Source organism: Pristiophorus japonicus, chromosome 21 (genome assembly GCF_044704955.1).
Source record: "Pristiophorus japonicus isolate sPriJap1 chromosome 21, sPriJap1.hap1, whole genome shotgun sequence".
Classification (NCBI taxonomy): domain Eukaryota; kingdom Metazoa; phylum Chordata; class Chondrichthyes; family Pristiophoridae; genus Pristiophorus; species Pristiophorus japonicus.
Genome location: NC_091997.1, coordinates 43,429,466 through 43,450,015, shown reverse-complemented (window position 1 = coordinate 43,450,015; position 20,550 = coordinate 43,429,466). Strand labels below are relative to the sequence as shown.

The 20,550-nt window shown below is 46.5% G+C and overlaps 1 protein-coding gene across 1 annotated transcript in view; it reads left to right on the top strand.

The window, feature by feature from the left end:
• Positions 1–1,034: 1,034 nt before the first annotated feature.
• The window catches only part of LOC139233974 (formin-like protein 1), a 279,898-nt gene continuing 260,382 nt past the window's right edge, over positions 1,035–20,550 (top strand). The window contains exon 1 of the mRNA XM_070864712.1: positions 1,035–1,690. Within this exon, the coding sequence (XP_070720813.1) occupies positions 1,562–1,690 (129 nt within the window). The 5' untranslated portion in view covers positions 1,035–1,561. The remainder of the gene's footprint in view (positions 1,691–20,550) is intronic.

Sequence of the window (20,550 nt, the reverse complement as noted above, 5' to 3'; positions counted from 1 at the left end):
GCTGTACCTGCCCACGACCTGGGTTATGGTGACGTCCCTCTTCAAGGTGAATCGCAAAAGAAAAGCAAAGAAAAATTAATTTCTCTTACCTTTTTCAATCATTCCTTCCTTTAGCGCCCCGGGATTGCTCCGCACGCCAGGCTTTGTCTGATGGTCTCACTATGGGCCGCTACAATTTCTTAAACATTAAGGGGATAAGGGGTTATGGGGAGCGGGCGGGGAAGTGGAGCTGAGTCCATGATCAGATCTTACTGAATGGCGGAGCAGGCTCGAGGGGCCAGATGGCCTACTCCTGTTCCTATTTTTTATTTATTTTTTTATATATTAATTTTTCGTAGCCAATCTTTCTAATTCTTTGTCAGATCACAAACGCCAGAGGTCACCTTGCACACATCAAGGATCACCCTGCGCTAATGCTCTTAGCCAAAAAGCCTAGAGCCCAAGCACCGTTCCTGGAAGTACTGCAATACCAGGTTCGTGCCATGGAGGTGGATGGGTCAAGCCACCCCACCCACTTCCTATTTCTTATTGCCAACTGGAGCAGGTGTTCGGTGGGATGAGCTGGGGGGAGCGCTAGGACCATGCGGGCGCTCCCCCGGCTCCACCTCCGTGCCAGTGTTGCTGAGGCTGGGTAGCTCCGGCAGGTAGCTGGCGGCTCCCGGGCAAATGGCTGCAAACACACTGACAGCTCTGTGTTCGCAGGAGCCCGGGCCGGAGCTGGAGCTGGAGCAGGACAGTCTGCAACCCGGGAGCCAAGCATTGCAATAGAGACAGTCTGCAACCTCGGGAGGAGTGTGTGTGGGGGTTGCGGGGGCAGAGCGATAAACCTGGAAAGCCCCAAACTCCCGGGGTCAGCAAGGGTAACGGGGGGTGGGGGGGAGGGGACAAGTGCATTAAATGCAAGTTCGGGGAGGGGTTCAATTCAACAAAAAAAGAGCGGATCCGCATAGTGTCTGCAATAGCAATTGAATATCTAGCTGGTTCAGCCACCCACTCAGGGGATCCGCAGAGTGCCCGCAATCCAAGGGACAGGCTTCAATGCAACAGCAGCGAGGCAGGGACAGGGACAGAGGCAGTGTGTGCGCTGCGAGCCAGGCTATACAGGAAACCCGAGGTGTTAGTGCTGTTGTTTGTATCTTTACGACTGGGGTGTGAGGCTCACTTCCTCTGTGTGTGTGTGTACCACAGACACTCTGCCATTGTGGATGCAAAGGGGACACTCCGGAGGTGCCAACTGATGCTGCTGTTCCGGACTTCTCATCCAGATGTGAAGCTCAAGCAATGGATTTTACTGGCTGGGGAATAATCCCGAATCACTGGGCTGGACTGGCCGGGCAGAAAGTGCAGACTGTCTCCCCAACACCTCTTTCTTAAAGGATTTTTAATTTTTGCTCTGTGAGAGTGTGTGTGTGTGTGTGTGTGTGTGTTGCTTTTCTTTGTTTGGTATCATTATCTCCCTCTCTATATATATTATATATTCTTTTTAATACGGACTGTCACCCGCTGGTCAATCCTGGATAGTGTGAAGTTTAACGTGTTGAAGCACTTTGCCGGCTCCAGGATGGGCAATGCAGCCGGGAGTATGGAAGTGTCACCGGGGAAGGAGATCAAGACCCAGCAGCCGACTGCCCCCAAGCAGCCCATGCCGGTTAACGAGGGAGAACTGGAGGAGAGGTTCTCGCATGTACTGGTGAGTAACACACACACAATACTAGGGTTACCAACCCTCCAGGATTGCCCGGGAGTCTCCAGAAATTAAAGATTAATCGCCAGGCCACTGCTCCCGGGAGATAAACCATAGAGGTTTTTTTTTAAACTTCATTTTCTTTGAACACTTTTGTTTCTTAATGTTATAAGAATATTGGAAATGGGGCGGGGGCTAGTTGAAAGTGGGCGATGTGAGCAGCCTCCAGGAATACGTCTAACCAGAGTTGGCAACTCGACAAAACACGCACCTGAGGGCAGGGGTGTAAAAATCGCGAGAGACCCAGTCAAAAATGCATCTCCTACTTTATATTACTTTGAGGGGAGGTAATTGAGACCTGAACCCACCGTGTGATAAATGAGTTCAGTCCCTGTCTGACCGGACCTCCGCCAATGCAGAATAAGAGTGACATGTAAAGTGATCTATAATCTTGGACCACCGCAAGGAAATGACTGGCACATGTTGGGCACTTGGGCATTAACCCGAAGCCCGTGACCTCTGTTCAAGTGGTGAGCATGTTGGAAGCATTTTTAAACTGGAAAGTGCCCCCGACCCTCTCCATGAGTTTGTATTGCAGTCTGGTGTGTTCGGTGACACTGTTTAGTGTTTACACAGTCAGTGCCTCCACCAGAGTCCCTGCCAGTGCTAATTGCTCATTTACTGTATCCACAAGAGGCCAGTAAATGTAAATAGTATACCAGGCTCTTAAAGCAGCCCTGCTTTTGTAAATAGAAATCGGCATTTTCAAGTGAATTAATTTCCCTATTGGCGCACGTGGATGCGAGATCTGCTGCTGTTTAAATTGCACACATGCTGCTGGTCAAATCTTGCCCCAACCACCCGGCCCACTTAAATACTGCGACAGTCTTCAAGATCAGTCAGACTCCGATATAAACAGCATTCTGTTACAGGGCTGAGAAAAGTCAAAAGACGGAATCCAAAGTAAGCAGCTCAACAATCGCTGCCCTAATAAGCATGTATTGGATGGTAGTGCTCTTTGCTAGATTGAATGATATATTTACCTCCAGGACTAACACTCCTACATGTGTAGAGACAGTCCAGGGTAATGAGTTCCATGCCCCGTCTGACACAGTCCATTTACAGTGATCATAATTGAGACACAATTTCAGTAGATAGACCCACCGCTCAAAGGGCTCGTGGCTGAATTGTCTGAACTCTGTCTTTAAGCTGTGGTCAGTTTATATGCATGAGTTAGAATGCTACTGTGGGAAATGTTGTTCAAAGCGGAAAAATAAATAATTACTCTTGTGACTGACTATTTGCTGACATGTAGTCTGCTTCTTTTAATTCAAAGTTGCTTAATTGAAATTATAATTTTTTTTAAAGCACTGAATTCCCAATTAGCTGCCTTATTTAGAATGCTTAATTCAAATTATGGGATGATAAAATTTTATTGGTGAGAAACTAATTGAATTTATCAGACACAGACTGGTTAAATTCTATTGGAGAATTGCTCAGTAGCTGAAGTGCTCCTCTGTTGTATTTATGTATCCTGTGAGCAAAGTCCTAGTGGGTTCTGATCTAAGGCATTGAGCATTTTGTTAGCTGTTAGATTTTAAGAGACTTTAAGGTGCCCATGTTGGGTCAGTGGTTGTTGAGGAGCAGGATATTGATACTTTTGCCATTGGCCATGTTGCTTGTTGGACAGATACAGTTTATGTGGGCACCTGTACACACTGAGAATGCCTGCAGGTAATTGTATATGTGTTCTGATATCTAAAGCAGTGCAAAGGCCTTGTGACCTTGTCTAAGAACAAATCATTAGTAATGGGTATAAATGTACTGATGTGACATGATGTTAAGAGCTAATATGGCATAAGCATTTTTTGTTGCATTTTACAAATGGCATATAAAGATGCAGCCAAGGCAACTGTAGCAAGGTCAGATGCATGACAACTTCCACTCAGTTTTTCCAGGTTTTTGTGTATTGAAATCAGTTGGCTACCAAATGGCAAAGTGCAAATTTCCCATAGCCAGTTCCAGTCAGTAGTCCTGGAAAAATGTGATATTTACTCCGCATTACCCACCATCCGCAAAGGAGCCTTTGCGTTTTGTACAGTGCCTTTCATCTCCCGAGGGCGACCAAAAGTGCTTCACAGACAATTACTTTTGATGTGCAGTCACTTGTTCTTTCGACAAATGCTGCAGCCAATTTGCGCACAAGGGCCTACACAGCAGGCACTAATTTGTGAGTGAATGCTGGACTCTCTATCAATGGTATTTAGCAGCAGCAGCAGTGGGAGTGAATGATTGTAAAGTGCATACTGGTACAGTATCATGGCCTTGCAGTACAATTTACTAAAAGCCTGGAGCGACTGAAGATGAAGGTTTCACTCTGGCATTGGAGTTGTTCAAGCACTTGACTTTCACCTATGGTAACTCTCTTATCCCAGTAGAAACATTGTGACCAAAGCGGGCTAGAAAGTATTAGTTTGTTTCTATTTTCACTCTTTAACTAGCCTGTTGTCCTGCACGATCTCCTGTCCCCTGACTGAGAATGCTGACAGGCCCTGCTCTGCTCTTGGGGCAGCTTCTCAGATCTGTAGTCATGAGTTAATTTGCACTTTACTCCCTTCGCTGTGGAGCAGTGCTCAATCCCTGCCTACCCACTCTCTAACAGTGTGGCTGATATTGGAAATCCTGCATGGGGTCAGCCTGCATTCTCTCACTGTGTGGCACAGCACATTGGTACTGTCAAATACTGCTCTGTCAGCCCACATGAAAGCAATCTATTTCTACTATTGAATAGGGCAGTGTCACCATCTTGGGGGGGGGGGGGGGGGGGGTTCCTGCGATGACAAACACAGCTCCTTTTTGCTAAAGGTTTGCTGAATATCTCCCACTTGAGCTCGGTGGTGTGTTTGGACAGAAGCACTGACTGGAGTGGCAAACTCTGCAGTGCATTTTTCCCTCTCTTCACTGGTTTAAAACCTTTGCTGCAGCTGATGCACTTGGCAGAGCAGCGAAGGCCTTGTCTCCTGGTGGCATTGCCAGTGCCTGCCCCTGTTTACAGACTTGCTAAAGCACAGGGTCCCCTCATCCTGGGCTCTTGAATCAGCCACTTCAAAATGATTGAACTGGAGCTCGGTTCCCTACATTGCAACCAGTGACTCTGCTTCCAACATACCTCATTGGCTGGAGGTGCTCGGGAATGTCTCCATATTTACTGGGGGCTCCCTGGAGTGTCTCAATATTTACTGGGGGTAGCTTGGAGTGTCTCAATATTTACAAGGTACACCCTGGAGTTTTTCAATATTTATAGGGTGTACTCTACACACATTTTGTAAACTGCTGTTTTAAGAATATAACTAACAGCACCTTTCACCCTCATAAATCATTGCTGCCAGGTAATGCTGGTATCCCGGCTCTCTGCTTCACCCAGTGGGATGTGTGGACTTGGCACTGTTGCAACCTCTGAACACTTCAGTCTGACTTGGCACACCCTGTAAGGAAACGCAGCAACTAGCTTGCCATAGCTTTCAATTTCACACTTGGTTGGGAAAAGGATAAAAACCTGAACTGAACTGGAGAGAAGTTGTTGCAGAGGGCATTTAGTGGAGAGAGGATCATTTATACGTGCAACCAAAACGGATTAACTGGTTGCTTATTTCCTGTGCTCTTTGTGGGAGCTTGTTGTGTGCAAATTGGCTGCCACATTTGTTGATTCAAAAACAGTGACTGCTCTTTGAAAGTACTTCATTGGCTGTAAAGCATTTTGGTATGTCCTGAGGTGGTAAAAAGTGCTATACGAATGCAAGTTCTTTGCTGCATAAATGCACGATTTGGACGGACGTTTATAAACCGGACAGACGACCCGGCATCGGCCTCGGACACGACAATGCCACACCCAGCCCAGTCGACCCTGCAAAGTCCTCATCACCAACATCTGGGGACTTGTGCCAAAATTGGGAGAACTGTCCCACAGACTAGTCAAACAACAGCCTGACATAGTCTTACTCACAGAATCATACCTTCCAGCCAATGTCCCAGACTCCCCCATCACCATCCCTGGGTATGTCCTGTCCCACCGGCAGGACAGACCCACCCAAGGTGTGAGAACAGTGGTGTACAGTCAGATGGGAGTGGCCCTGGGGGTCCTCAACATTGACTCTGGACCCCATGTAGTCTCATGGCTTCAGGTCCAGCATAGACAAGGAAATCTCCTACTGATTACCATCGACTGCCTTCCCTCAGCTGATGAATCAGTACTCCTCCATGTTGAATTCCACTTGGAAGAAGCACTGAGAGTAGCAAGGGCACAGAATGTACTCTGGGTGGGGGACTTCAATGTCCATCAACAAGAGTGGCTCGGTAGCATCACTACCGAGCTGGCCGAGTCCTAAAGGACATAGCTGTCAGACTGGGCCTGTGGCAGATGGTGAGAGAACCAACACGAGGGAAAAACCTACTTGACCTCAGCCTCACCAATCTACCTGTTGCAGATGTATCTGTCCCTGACAGCATTGGCAGCAGTGATCACCACACAGTCATTGTGGAAATGAAGTCCCGTCTTCACACTGAAGACACCATCCATCGTGTTGTGTGGCACTACCACAGTGCTAAATGGGATAGATTCAGAACCGATCTAGCAGCTCAAAACTGGCATCCATGAGGCGCTTGGGCCATCAGCAGCAGCAGCAGAATTGTATTCCACCACATTCTGTAACCTCATGACCCAGCATATCCCTCACTCTACCATTAACATTAAGCCAGGGGACAAATCCTGGTTCAATGAGGAGGGCAGAAGAGCAAGCCAGGAGCAGCATCAGGCATACCTAAAAATGAGGTGCCAACCTGGGGAAGCTGCAACACAGGACCACATGCATGCTAAACAGCGGAAGCTGCATGCTATAGACAGAGCTGAACGATCCCACAATCAACAGATCAGATCAGAGCTCTGCAGTCCTGCCACATCCAGTCATGAATAGTGATGGACAATTAAACAACTAACGGGAGGAGCAGGCTCCATGAATATCTCCATCCACAATGATGGCGGAGCCCAGCACATGAGTGCAAAAGACAAGGCTAAAGCATTTGTAACCATCTTTAGCCAGAAGTGCTGAGTGGATGATCCATATTGGCGTCTTCCTGAGGTCCCCGCCATCACAGAAGCCAGTCTTCAACCAATTCGATTCACTCAATGTAATATCAAGAAATGACCTGAGCGCACTGGATACAGCAAAGGCGATGGACCTCGACAACATCGCGGCTATTGTGCTGAAGACTTGTGCTCCAGAACTAGCCGCGCCTCTAGCCAAGCTGTTCCAGTACAGGTACAACATTGGTATTTACCCAACAATGTGGAAAACTGCCCGGGTATGTTTTGTCCACAAAGCAGGGCAAATCCAATCTGGCCAATTACCGCCCCAACGGTCTACACTCAATCATCAGCAAAGTGATGGAAGGTATCGTCGACAGTGCGATCAAGCTGCACTTACTCACCAATAACCTGCTCACCGATGCACAGTTTGTGTTCCACCAGGACCACTTGGCTCCAGACCTCATTACAGTCTTGGTCCAAACATGGACAAAAGAGCTGAATTCCAGAGGTGAGGTGAGAGTGACTGTCCTTGATATCAAGGCAACATTTCACTGACTGTGGCATCAAGTACATAACATAAGAAATAAGAGCAGGAGTAGGCCATACGGACCCTCGAGCCTGCTCCGCCATTTAATCCGATCATCCGATCATGGACTCGGGTCCACTTCCCTGCCCGCTCTCCATAACCCCTTATTCCCTTTATTGTTTAAGAAACTGTCTATTTCTGTCTTAAAGTTATTCAATGTCCCAGCTTCCACAGCTCTCTGAGGCAGCGAATTCCACAGATCGACAACCCTCAGAAGAAATTTCTCCTCATCTCAGTTTTAAATGGATGGCCCCTTATTCTAAGATCATGCCCTCTAGTTCTAGTCTCCCCCATCAGTGGAAACAACCTCTCTGCATCCACCTTGTCAAGCTCCCTCATAATCTTATACGTTTCGATAATATAATCTCATTCTTCTGAATTCCAATGAGTAGAGGCCCAACCTACTCAACCTTTCTTTGAGTCAACCCCCTCATCCCCGGAATCAACCTATTAAATCTTCTCTGAACTGCCTCCAAAGCAAGTATATCCTTTCGTAAATATGGAAACCAAAACTGCATGCAATGTTCCAGGTGTGGCCTCACCAATACCCTGTACAACTGTAACAAGACTTCCCTGCTTTTATACTCCATCCCTTTGCAATAAAGGCCAAGATTCCATTGGCCTTCCTGACCACTTGCTGTATCTGCATACTGACCTTTTGTGTTTCATGCACAAGTACCCCCAGGTCCTGCTAGTAGCCCTAGTAAAACTGAAGTCAATGGGAATCAGAGAGGAAAACTCTCCACTGGCTGGAGTCATACCTAGCACAAAACAAGGTGGTTGTTGGAGGTCAATCATCCCAGCCCCAGGACATCGCTGCAGGAGTTCCTCAGGGCAGTGTCCTAGGCCCAACCATCCTCAACTGCTTCATCAATGACCTTCCCTCCATCATAAGATCAGAAGTGGGGATGTTCGCTGATGATTGCACAGTGTTCAGTTTCATTCGCAACTTCTCAGAAAATGAAGCAGTCCATGCCCACAACAGCAAAACCTGGATGACGTTCAGGCTTGGGCTGAAAAGTGGCAAGTAACATTCATGCCACACAAGTGCCACGCAATGACTATCTCCAACAATCGAGAGTCTAACCACTTCCCCTTTATATTCAACTGCATTATCATCGCCGAATCCCCCACTATCAACATCCTGGGGGTCACCATTGACCAGAAACTTAACTGGACCTGTTGCCATAGTATTTGTGGCAAGAGCAGGTCAGAGGCACAAGTCAGGAGTGCGATGCAATACTCTCCACTTGCCAACATCACACGAGAAGCTCGACACCATTCAGGATAAAGCAGCCCGCTTGATTGGCGTCCCATCCACCACATTAAACATTCACTCCCTCCACCACCGGCGCACCGTTGCTGCACTGTGTACCATCTACAAGATGCACTACAGCAACTCGTCACGGCTTCTTCGGCAGCACCTCCCAAACCCGCGACCTCTACCACCAAGAAGGGCAAGGGCAGCAGGCGCATGGGAACACCACCACCTCCACGTTCTCTTCGAAGTCTCACACCATCATGACTTGGAAATATATCGGCGTTCCTTCATCATCGGTTCAAAATCCTGGAATCCCTCCCTAACAGCACTGGGAATTCCTTCAGGACTGCAGCAGTTCAAGAAGGTGGCTCACCACCATCTTCTCAAGGGCAGTTAGGGATGGACAATAAATGATGGCCTCGCCAACGATGCCCACATCCTGGAATGAATTTTATTTTTTTTTAAAAAAGGAAACCAGGCCTGCTGTATATTTTGAATATCTTCTGTTTAGCTTGATCCAGAGTGACTTCTTGGATTTAGGGATCAGGGTGTATCTATGCACAAGTTTCCCCATGATCTTTGAAAGATTTAATGGACGGGGTAAGATCATCCATAATGGGATAAATTGCACAGGTACAGTGTGGAAGTGCAGATTTAACGGCTCCTTTTATATTCTTGTAACTACCATTTGTTAAAGGCACTCTAGTTTTAAAGTGGGATTGTTTTGTTTTCTGTAATTTGTGTTAATTGTTGTGCCAACAGCCTTCGAGTGCTACTTTGCAGAAGGATTAAAGTCATCCAAACTTATTGAGAAATCATCTGTAGTCCTCTGGGGAGATATATCTCTCTATCCTCTATTCTCTCTATCTAACGGGGCAGTTTGGGTGCGGGGGGAGTGTTCCCGGTGTTGGGTGGGTCCGGAGCCAGGAGGGAGAGGGGGGGGGGGGCGGCACGCTCTTGGGATGGGGGTGGGCTGTTTGGGGCTGGGATTGGGAGAGACTTCTTCACTCGGGGAGTTGTTGGCCTGTGGGGTTCCCTGCCGCGGAGAATTGTTGATGCCAGTTCATTGGATGTGTTCGGGAGGGAGTTGGATGTGGTCCTTGCGGCTGGGGGGGTGTGGAGGGGGCGTGGGGGGGAGGTGCTGGGGTGGGTGATCAGCCATGATCTTGTTGAATGGCGGTGCAGGCTCGAAGGGCTGAATAGCCTACTCCTGCACTTATTTTCTATGTTTGTATGTTTCTATCTCTGACGAGATAGCTGGGAAGATTCTGATGGTGTGACAACGACTTGTAATTGAAGTACAGATTGCACTGCAGAGTTCAGCAGCTTGTAACCGCACAGGACTAAGAATAAAGGCGTCGATTTGTGCTGCAGTGGCCCAGTTGAGTTTAATGCGTTGCAGCTAGTCATCTCTCGGGAACACGCCCTGGGACTGTGACAACGCACAGGCTGCGTGGCTGTGAGTTACACGACTTACTTCCCTGAGTGTGACTTGCCGATAATTCGTGCACTCTGCAGACACCAAGGGGGTCTTGGCGTTCTGTTGCACAGATGCTGGGAACTCGCTGTCGGTTCGTGGTGTGTTCTGCTTTCCTGGGTGCGTGGTGTTTCTGGTGTGGCCTTCTGCCCCTTTTGCAGAAGAATGTCCTGGAACAGCGTATGCTGATACCAGGCTCTCAAAATGTACATCAGACATCTAACTTTTGCATTGTGAAGCGACTGGGACTTTTTTTTTTGGCGGGACAGTGAAACTCCTGACCGCAACAAAGGACTAAGCTGAAGTGTACAGTTACAGGTTGTGAGTAATAAGGTTTCATGTAATTAATAGAGCTGGGGACTTGTGCATACCACAAGAGCAAACTCGCACGCATCCTTTTCCTCTTTATACGCATCATTTCTTAATATTGTTTTATTAAAACCAGAAGACTCGGATTGAAGAGGGTTACTGCATTTCTATGCACTGGATAATTTGCGATGTTTCCCACCTGGATCGATCTATCTTGGGCTAAAAATCAATCACCCGCTACTTTTTTGTTGGCTTGGCCACGATGCCAATCAGCATCTGGCACGAAGGCATCTTTCAGGGTTGCCATAGCACAGAGTAATGAGCTCCTGGTTTGAACCATGCCATTGTGAAGGACAGGGACTGTCATCCAGGAATAGGAACACATAAGAACATAAGGATTGGGAGCTGGAATAAGCCTTATGGCCTCTTGCGCCTGCTCCGCCATTCAATAAGATCATGGCTGATCTTCGACCTCAACTCCACTTTTTCGCCTGATCTCCATATCCCTTGATTCCCACAGAGTAAAAAATCTCTCTATTTCAGCCTTGAATATACTCAATGACTCAGCATCCATAGCCATTTGTGGAAGAGAATACCAAAGATTCACAACCCTGTGAAGAAATTCCTCCTAATCTCAGTCCTAAATATCTGACCCCTGATCCTGAGATTGTGCCCTCTAGTTCTAGACACTCCAGCCAGGGGAAACAACCTCTCAGCATCTACCCTGTCAATCCCCTTCAGAGTCTTCTATGTTTCAATGAGATCACTTCTCATTCTTCTAAACTCCAGAGAGTATCGGCCCATTCTACTCAATCTCTCTCATAGGACAACCCTCTCATCCCAGGTATCAAACTAGTGAGCCTCTGTTGTACCACATCCAAGGCAAGTATATCCTTCCTTTTAGATAAGGAGACCAACACTGTGAACAAAACTCCAGGTGTGGTCTCACCAAGGCCCTATACAATTGTAGTTAGACTTTTCATACATTTGTTTTCATGTACGAGGACACCTGAACATAAGAACCAGGAACAGGCCAGTTGGCCCCTTGAGCCTGTTTTGCCATTCAATAAGATCATGGCTGATCTGATCATGGACTCAGCTCCACTTCCCTGCCCGCGCCCCATAACCCTTTACTCCCTTATCGCTCAAACATCTGTTTATCTCCGCCTTAAATATATTCAATGACCCAGCCTCCACAGCTCTCTGGGGCAGAGAATTCCAGATTTACAACCCTCAGAGAAGAAATTCCTCCTCATCTCAGTTTTAAATGGGAGGCCCCTTATAGAAACATAGAAAATAGGTGCAGGAGTAGGCCATTCGGCCCTTCGAGCCTGCGCCGCCATTCAACAAGATCATGGCTGATCACTCACCCCAGCACCTCCCCCCCCCCCCCACGCCCCCTCCACACCCCCCCAACCCCCCCAGCCACAAGGACCACATCCAACTCCCTCCCGAACACATCCAATGAACTGGCATCAACAATTCTCCGCGGCAGGGAACCCCACAGGCCAACAACTCCCCGAGTGAAGAAGTCTCTCCCAATCCCAGCCCCAAACAGCCCACCCCCCATCCCAAGAGCGTGCCCCCCACCCCTCCCGGCTCCGGACCCACCCAACACCGGGAACACTCCCCCCGCACCCAACCCGCCCCGTCCCATCAGAATCCTTCCCAAATGCCGAACATCCCCGATGTCGAGTCCCCAGCCCCGGCCACCCCGGAGCCACGCCCTCGCGACGCCAACCACACCACATCTACCAACCGCCATCTGCGCAGTCAACCCGTCCACCCCACTCCGAACATTCCCCGCACCGAGGCACAGAGCCCCCAGGCCCGCCCCTCCAACACACTTCGCCCCCCCAGACCTTCGCTGCAATGTGGCCCCTCCTGTCCCCCGCCCTGGGTTTCTCCCCTCCCCACCTCCAACACTCTCCCCTCCATCCCCTGACCCGCCTCCCCTCAACTTCCCTCTGCCTCCCCGCACAGGTTCCCATCTTGGGGTCGGTAACCTTCTGGGGCAGGGAATTTTAGCTGAGACTATGTCCTGAATCTCTCTGAACAGCACCATTTAATAGTTTCTCACCAAATTAAAAACATATTCTGTTTTTCTATTCTTCCTCAGCAAATAACCTCTCATTTTTCCACATTATCTGCCACTCACTTAACTGGTTTGTATACCTTTGCAGGTTCTTTGTGTCCTCCTCACAGCTTCTTTCCCAGCTATCTTTGTATCATCAGCAAGCTTGGATACATTGTACTCAATTCCTTCATCTAAATCATTAATGTATATTGTAAAGAGCTGCGGTCCCAGCACTGAGCCCTGCGGCATTCCACTAGTCACTGCCTGCCATTCTGAAAAGGACCCGTTTATCCCAACTCTCTGCTTCCTATCTGCCAACCAATTCTCTATCCACGTCAGTACATTACCCCCAATACCATGTGCTTTGATTTTGCACACCAATCTCTTGTGTGGGACCTTGTCAAAAGCCTTTTGAAAGTCCAAATACACCACATCCAGTGCTTCTCCCTTGTCCACTCTGCTAGTTACATCCTCAAAAAAAACTCCAGAAGATTCGTCAAGCATGATTTCCCTTTCACAAATCCATGCTGACTTGAACCGATCCTGTCACTGCTTTCCAAATGCGCTGCTATTTAATCCTTAATGATTGATTCCAACATTTTCCCCACTACTGATGTCAGGCTAACCGGTCTATAATTACCCGTTTTCTCTCTCCCTCCTTTTTTAAAAAGTGGTGTTACATTTGCTACCCTCCTGTCCATAAGAACTGATCCAGAGTCGATAGACTGTTGGAAAATGATCACCAATGCATCCACTATTTCTAGGGCCACTTCCTTAAGTACTCTGGGATGCAGACTATCAGGTCCCGGGGATCTATCGGCCTTCAATCCCATCAATTTCCCTAACACAATTTCCCGCCTAATAAGGATATCCTTCAGTTCCTCCTTCTCACTAGACCCTCGGTCCCCGAGTATGTCCGGAAGGTTATTTGTGTCTTCCTTCGTGAAGACAGAACCAAAGTATTTGTTCAGTTGGTCTACCAGTTCTTTGTTCCCCATTATAAATTCACCTGAATCCGACTGCAAGGGACCTACGTTTGTCTTCACGAATCTTTTTCTCTTCACATATCTATAGAAGCTTTTAAAGTCAGTTTTTATGTTCCCGGCTCAGTGGTAGCACTCTTGCTTCTGAGTCAGAAGATCATGGGTTCAAGTCCCGCTCTGGAGGCTGGGTCATTGAATATATTTAAGTTGGAGATGGATTACATAGGGGTCAAGGGTCAAGGAGTGGGCAGGAAAGTGAAGTTGAGGCCCAGATCAGATCAGATCAGCCATGATCTTATTGAATGGCAGCGCAGGCTCGAGGGGGAAAAAGGGCCTACTGCTCCTACTTCTTATGTTCTTGTGTTCTTATGAGCATAAAATCTAGGCTGACATTCCAGTGCAGTACTGAGGGAGTAATACTAGATTACTTGGTCAGTATCACATTACTTCAGTGTTTCCTACATTACAACTGTGACTACACTTCAAAAAGTACTTCCTTGGTTGTCACACGCTTTGGGATGTCCCGAGGTGGTGAAAAGTGCTATATAAAGGCAAGTCTTTGTCTTTTTAGTGCCCAGTAGAACTAGGACCTCCAGTGCTGTCATTTTAGAAACCCTGGAGCCTCGAGGTATCTGAATGGTGGCCCATTTAGACAATTGTTAAGGGATAGTGTTCATACATCATGTATGCACTGAAGGGTGGGGTGCTGGGTGGCTGTGGAGGGGGTGGATGTACTATAATACTACAGAATAATACTAACGTGTGACTCGGATAGATATAATAAGGAAGTTCTTTTTGAAGGCCAAAGTTAATGACAGGCCAAAGTAGACTAGTCTATTGAATAAATTTTATCAAAATCAACTACTTGTGAGTAACAGAGATGCCCACTGCACGTTTTAACAAAATGTCACTGCAATGAGCGAAAAAAGAATCTCCTTTTTATCACACAACACTTTTCCATCCAATGGTGTCCAAGTAGAGGCCTGAGTTTGAATGTCAAACTCAGCCGCAATCCATACCTGCTGTCTTCTTCACTCAGTCTTTCAAGTTTACAAAAGCAAAGCATTGGGTTGGGGCCCAGGAAGTGCATATTTTTGTTAAGCCCTGGGTTAAGTTGCCGGTATGTGCAGTGAGTGTGCATTAGCTGTGGGTCTTCAAAGGGAAGCTAGAGAAGCTCCTGCTAGTGGAAGACATCACGAGTTGTAGAAGCTAGGTGGGTTAATGGGGACAAGGGGTAATCGGTCATCGGAGTCTCCCAGAGCTTGCTTGATTGCCTTTGGGTATCGGAGAGAAATTTCCCATTTTATTCCCCCAGAAAATGTGCTTGTTTTTTCTATTTTACCTGAAGATTGCGTGACTGTGAGGGAGGGTTGGGGCCGATGGTACATGTAGGCTGCACCAAGTTGGCACGAGACAGGCTTGATGGGCTGGTTGGCCTTTTTCTGGTTCTGTCTTGCTTCAGCCAATCACAAAGAAGCATTCAGTTCACCTTGCCCTTTTAGCTGAAGGGGGAGCTGGTTAGTTCCACTGGACAGCTGACAGAGGAAAGAAGTGGGGCATTATGTTTAAAAGCTGAATACCTTTACACAAGAACATCAAATGAAAATTGCAGTGAGTGTTGTAAATACAGAAATGGCCTCTTTTGGGTGTAGTACAGGAAGATTCTAACTTATTCTACAATACACCACACCCATGTAGAAACCCACATTTGTAGTTGTGTTGTGTTTGGACGAGGAAATGTAACATGTAAGCATTAGCAATGGAAAGTATAAAACTCTGACACATTAGGTAATTCGCCAGATATTATTGAGATAATGTTACCGTTAGGAGATCAGTGTTGGCAAGACTTGCTTGCAGTTACTGAATTAAGCCTGGTTTGTTAAACACGAGGACAAGTCAGACTGATGGCTGTTGAAGTGAATTTGCACTCGTATATTAGGAGCTTTCAATCAATTACTCTCTAGAATTAAAAGGCAAGCTGTTAACCCAGATGAAGAAGGGCCTATACACAGCTGCGGGATTGACGGGCCTTGTTGTATTGATATGATGGATACAGGATGTGGGAACTGTACTTCAGTCGTGCAGCTTATTTTTCATGGTGATGAAACACTGTCCAAAATGGAATGGGTGTTGCACTTACAATTCTTCTGTATCGTTGAGCTCATCAAGCTGATCAATGCTGCACCACTTTTCATTTTGGACATCCAGTAGCAGGTAATAAGCAATCCCGGATCAGGTGTTCTGTGGGCTGGTTAAAGGTCTCCATTTTCTGCCCCAATAATGTGGATCAGATCAGCGATGATATTGAATGGCGGAGCAGGCTCAAGGGGTCAAATGGCCTACTCCTGCTCCTATTTCTTATGTCCGTAACCTAGAAGAACATCCCATGCAGAACAAGAGGGGCAAAGTGAAGGCAGACTGTCGATTGGAATTGGATACGGGCAACAGGCATCCAGTGCAAGCAGCTAATATCGTGTTGATTAATGGATAAACATCTGTCTAGAAATATGACTGAAGGTTAGAGAGATCAGGATAGATGGAGATGAGTAAATCCTCCATGGAACACGATCATTCTGTATTGCTAGGGTGATTGAAATATCAACTGTGGAAGGTAAAAGACACTAAGTTGGGTGGTAGTGTAAGTTGTGAGGAGGATGCTCAGAGGCTGCAGGGTGACTTGGACAGGTTAGGTGAGTGGGCAAATGCATGACATATGCAGTATAATGTAGATAAATGTGAGGTTATCCACTTTGGTGGCAAAAACAGGAAGGCAGAATAATTATCTGAATGGCAAGAGATTAGGAAACGGGGAGGTGCAATGAGACCTGGGTGTCATGGTACATCAGTCATTGAAAGTTGGCATGCAAGTATAGCAGGCGGTGAAGAAGACAAATGGCATGTTGGCCTTCATAGCGAGAGGATTTGAGTATAGGAGCAGGGAGGTCTTTCTGCAGTTATACAGGGACTTGGTGAGGCCACACCTTGAATATTGTGTAGAGTTTTGGTCACCTAATCTGAGGAAGGACATTCTTGCTATTGAGGGAGTGCAGCGAAGGTTCATCAGACTGATTCCCAGGATGGCAGGACTGACATATGAAGAAAGATTGGATCGACTAGGCTTATATTTATTGGAATTTAGAAGAATGAGAGGGGATCTCATAGAAACATATAAAATTCTGACGGGATTGGACAGGTTAGATGCAGGAAGAATGTTCCCGATGTTGGGGAAGTCCAGAACCAGGGGTCACAGTCTAAGGATAAGGTGTAAGCCATTTAGGACTGAGATGAGGAGAAACTTCTTCACTCAAAGAATTGTGAACCTGTGGAATTCTCTACCACAAAGTTGTTGAGGCCAGTTCGTTAGATATATTCAAAAGTGAGTTAGATGCGGCCCTTACAGCTAAAGGGATCAAGGGGTATGGAGAGAAAGCAGGAATGGGATACTGAAGTTGCATGAGCAGCCATGATCATATTGAATGGTGATGCAGGTTCAAAGGGCCGAATGGCCTACTCCTGCACCTACTTTCTATGTTTCTACAATTGAAGAGTAGATATTGATAGATGTTGAAGAGTTTCATTTGGTTGTCTTTGGAGATCGGGCAGGACTTTCCCTGAGGAGATTCATTAGCAAAGCAATATCCATATCAGGGTAGATTGTGCGTGACGGGAGCAAGCTTAATGGGTCTTGGTAGACTTTTCACATTCCATGTTTTATGCAGAGTAAATTTTCCATTCATCACAAATGAAGTGCTGTAACCTACAGGGCTACGGACCAAGGCTGGAAAATGAGATTAGGCTGGATAGCTCTTTTTTGGCTGGTACAGACACGATGGGCCGAATGGCCTCCTTCTGTGCCAAAAATTCCTATGATTCTTTGATTCAATCTGTATTGTGGTCTTTGGGTGAAGATGCTTATCCAGTGCCACCTGCTGCCACATTCTGGACACTCCATAAACACCTGGGCTGAGAGTGTTTAAACTTGTTTGGAACTCGCTTAACCAACAATGAGCGGCGACTTCCTTCTCCGCAATCGGGAATGGATTGAGCCCAGGCTGCTGACATGAAAGGTTTGTTTGCCATCCTTTCTGCTGTCTCTCACCTTTTTTGAAGTTACTATAGTTGTATGTATTGTAGAAGAGTGTGATTCTCTGCTGTAAATATGTAACTCGAGCACCAAAAGAAAGAAGTTCTCACTTTGCAAATCAGCATGTGGAAGTAGGAAGCAGGCAGAGATGGAAAATCAGAAATCGTTTCCAATTTCTAATCACTTAAAGACAGAACATTTATATAGCACCTTTCACCACCTCCCAGATGTCCCAAAGTGCTTTCCAGCTAATGAAGTATTTTTGAAGTGTAGTCACTGTTGTAATGTAGGGAATGCAGCAGCCAATCTGCTCAAAGTAAGATCTCACAACCAACAATGTGATAATGACCTGATAATCTGTTCGTGCTGTTGGTTAAGAGATAAATATTGGCCAGTACACTGGGTAGAACTCCCCTGCTCTTCATTGTAATAGTGCCATGAGATCTTTTATGCCCATCTGAGAGAACAGACGGAGCCTTTCTTTAATGTCTCGTCTGAATGACGACACATCCGACAGTGCGGCGCTCCCTCAGTTACTGCACTGAAGTGTCAGCCTAGATTTTTGTGCTCAAGTCTTTGGAGTGGGACTTGAACCTACAACAACAACAACAACTTGTATTTATATAGCACCTTTAACATAGTAAAGCGTCCCAAGGCGCTTCACAGGAGTGTTCTAAGATGAAACAAATAAATTTGCCAACCATCTGACTCAGAAGCGAGCGTGCTACCAACTGAGCCATGGCTGACACTAAAAGGGTATTGTACTGAGGAAATTTGTCACCTGCTCTCGTGTCTTGCAACTTTACTAGGGTTGCAGAGAGTAGAGTGTTCAATGATGTGATTGTTGCTGGGACTTCACTGCTGTATCTGTTGCTGTCCAGTAATTTGCTTTCACTTACATCCGAGGTTTGGGGCAGCTGTTTCAGAATCTTTCAGACTCTGAAACTTTCCTTTGGTGACCCAACTGGAGATTGATATTATAAAGGGGAATGACGGCTTTGATCCAGGCCACTGTTACTGTGGCAAAGAGTCTAAATACCAGGGGCACAAGTTTAAAAATTAGCAAGTTGCAAGTAAGAAAGGACATTGTTTATTTTCCCCAAAGGTTAATGGTCTTCCTCAATTTTGAGGGACTGCCGATGATGAGGATGATAATTGACGATGAATGGTCTTGGTCAAGTGTCAGCTTGGTTTCTGAATCAGAAGGTTCAAGCTCATTCCAGGACTTAAAATAATCTAGACTGACACTTCACGACAATACTGAGAGAGTGCTACATCGTTGCAGGGGAAATGTCAGATTAAGATACTAAACCGAGGACACGTCTGTCTGTTTTCGGTGGATGGAATAGATCAAATGGTGCTATTTGATGAAGATTGTGCTGGCCAGCATGTATCCCTCAACCAGCACTACCAAAATAGATTGGCTTTCATTTGTCTCAATTCTTGCTGTGCTCCTTGGCTGTAGCACCTACACAACAAAAAAACACTACTCTTTGGTAAGTCATTGGCTGTAAAGTGCTTTGGAACATCCTGAGAATGTGAAAGATTCTATACAAATGCGAGTTTGTGTTTCTTTTTCTGTGGAGTAAGTTACCTGGGAAGAGTATTGCAGCAGATGCAATAATGGTCTGAAGGGGTAATTGGACATGTTTCTGGAGAGATAAGGGGTTGCAGGATATGGTGAGAAGGTGGGTAGGTGAGGTTGATCTATCAAAAAGAGGCATGCTTATTAGGCCGAATGAGAGTTCCTGTTAGCTAGGAGCAGTTGTCCTTATTAACCCTAAAGTGCACGAACCGCTAGAGGCCCTTTCCACAGAGAGTCTGAGGCAGGTTGGGTTGGCAGTTTTGCTGTTTCGGTGCTGTGAATCACTGCTGTTCATGATATTTCAGTATCTAAGGTACACGGCACCTCGTTTTTTATTTATGCTCTAATTCACTGTACCTGCAGTAACATACACAGGTAAGAAATGACAATGATGAGGCTTTCCTGTAATATGATATTTTGCCTCTTGACATATTTAAGATTAGCCTGCAGCACAGATGTAATAGGGTAGACCGATCTTGGATTTGACAGCTGTGCTTTTGGATTGAATTGTAAATTGCAAATGTCTAAAGTGTTAACTAGACGCGCACTTTTTTATTTTTGCTTTTATATAGAGAAACATTTTTTTCCCGCCTCCTGGCCATTCAAGTTGGCTAATGTCAACCACGGCAGCAGTCAGGGCACTCGAGGAACATGGGAATTGCGAGACGCAAAAAGACCATGGTCCATCTAGTTCGCCTTGCACCATCCTGGTAGTCACATAATCCAACGATAATGGAGTTGTTGACTAACCACAGCGATCAATCTCTATCAATTAGTTTACCATAGACCCAGACATGAGGTGAGGAAAACCCATCACTAGTGGAGAGCTTTGAGAACCATAGGTTCAAAGTCACTCTTGAGCATGCTACACTTGGCCCATGTCTATAATTGACCTCGCTGCTTCGCTTATTTTGCAGTGCTGTCGCTGGCACTGTGACTGCCACCAGCGGAAGTTCTCTTGGGTAAATGTGCCTAAAATTAGATCATTTTACTTACTCGCATCCTTCAGCATTGCTTTTGTGATCTACATAAGATGGTGTGTGTTCCTGCCAGTTGTAACCATTGTCTTATCTCCTGTGCGAGTCTCAGCATAATTGCGATGACTACAACAATCCATCAGTATTACCACATGTAAAAGTCTTGTATCGAGTGCGTCTCCTTCACACTAATCCTGTGTCAGACAATAGCTGCTACAGATGCAAATTAACCCGGAGCCTCAAATCTGCAAGCAGTTACAATTGCTTGTAATGACCACCACAGTTTACTACCCACTACAATGACTTGGAGTTGCCTGACCACAATGACCCCGGGAGGGAAAGTCCGACACGGGCGCGTAGGTCCTGCCCAATCTAACGGCACAAACTCTCTGTGATTTTTTCCCTTCTGTTTCCTGGCTGGCAGATGGCCAAATTGGCTGAAAA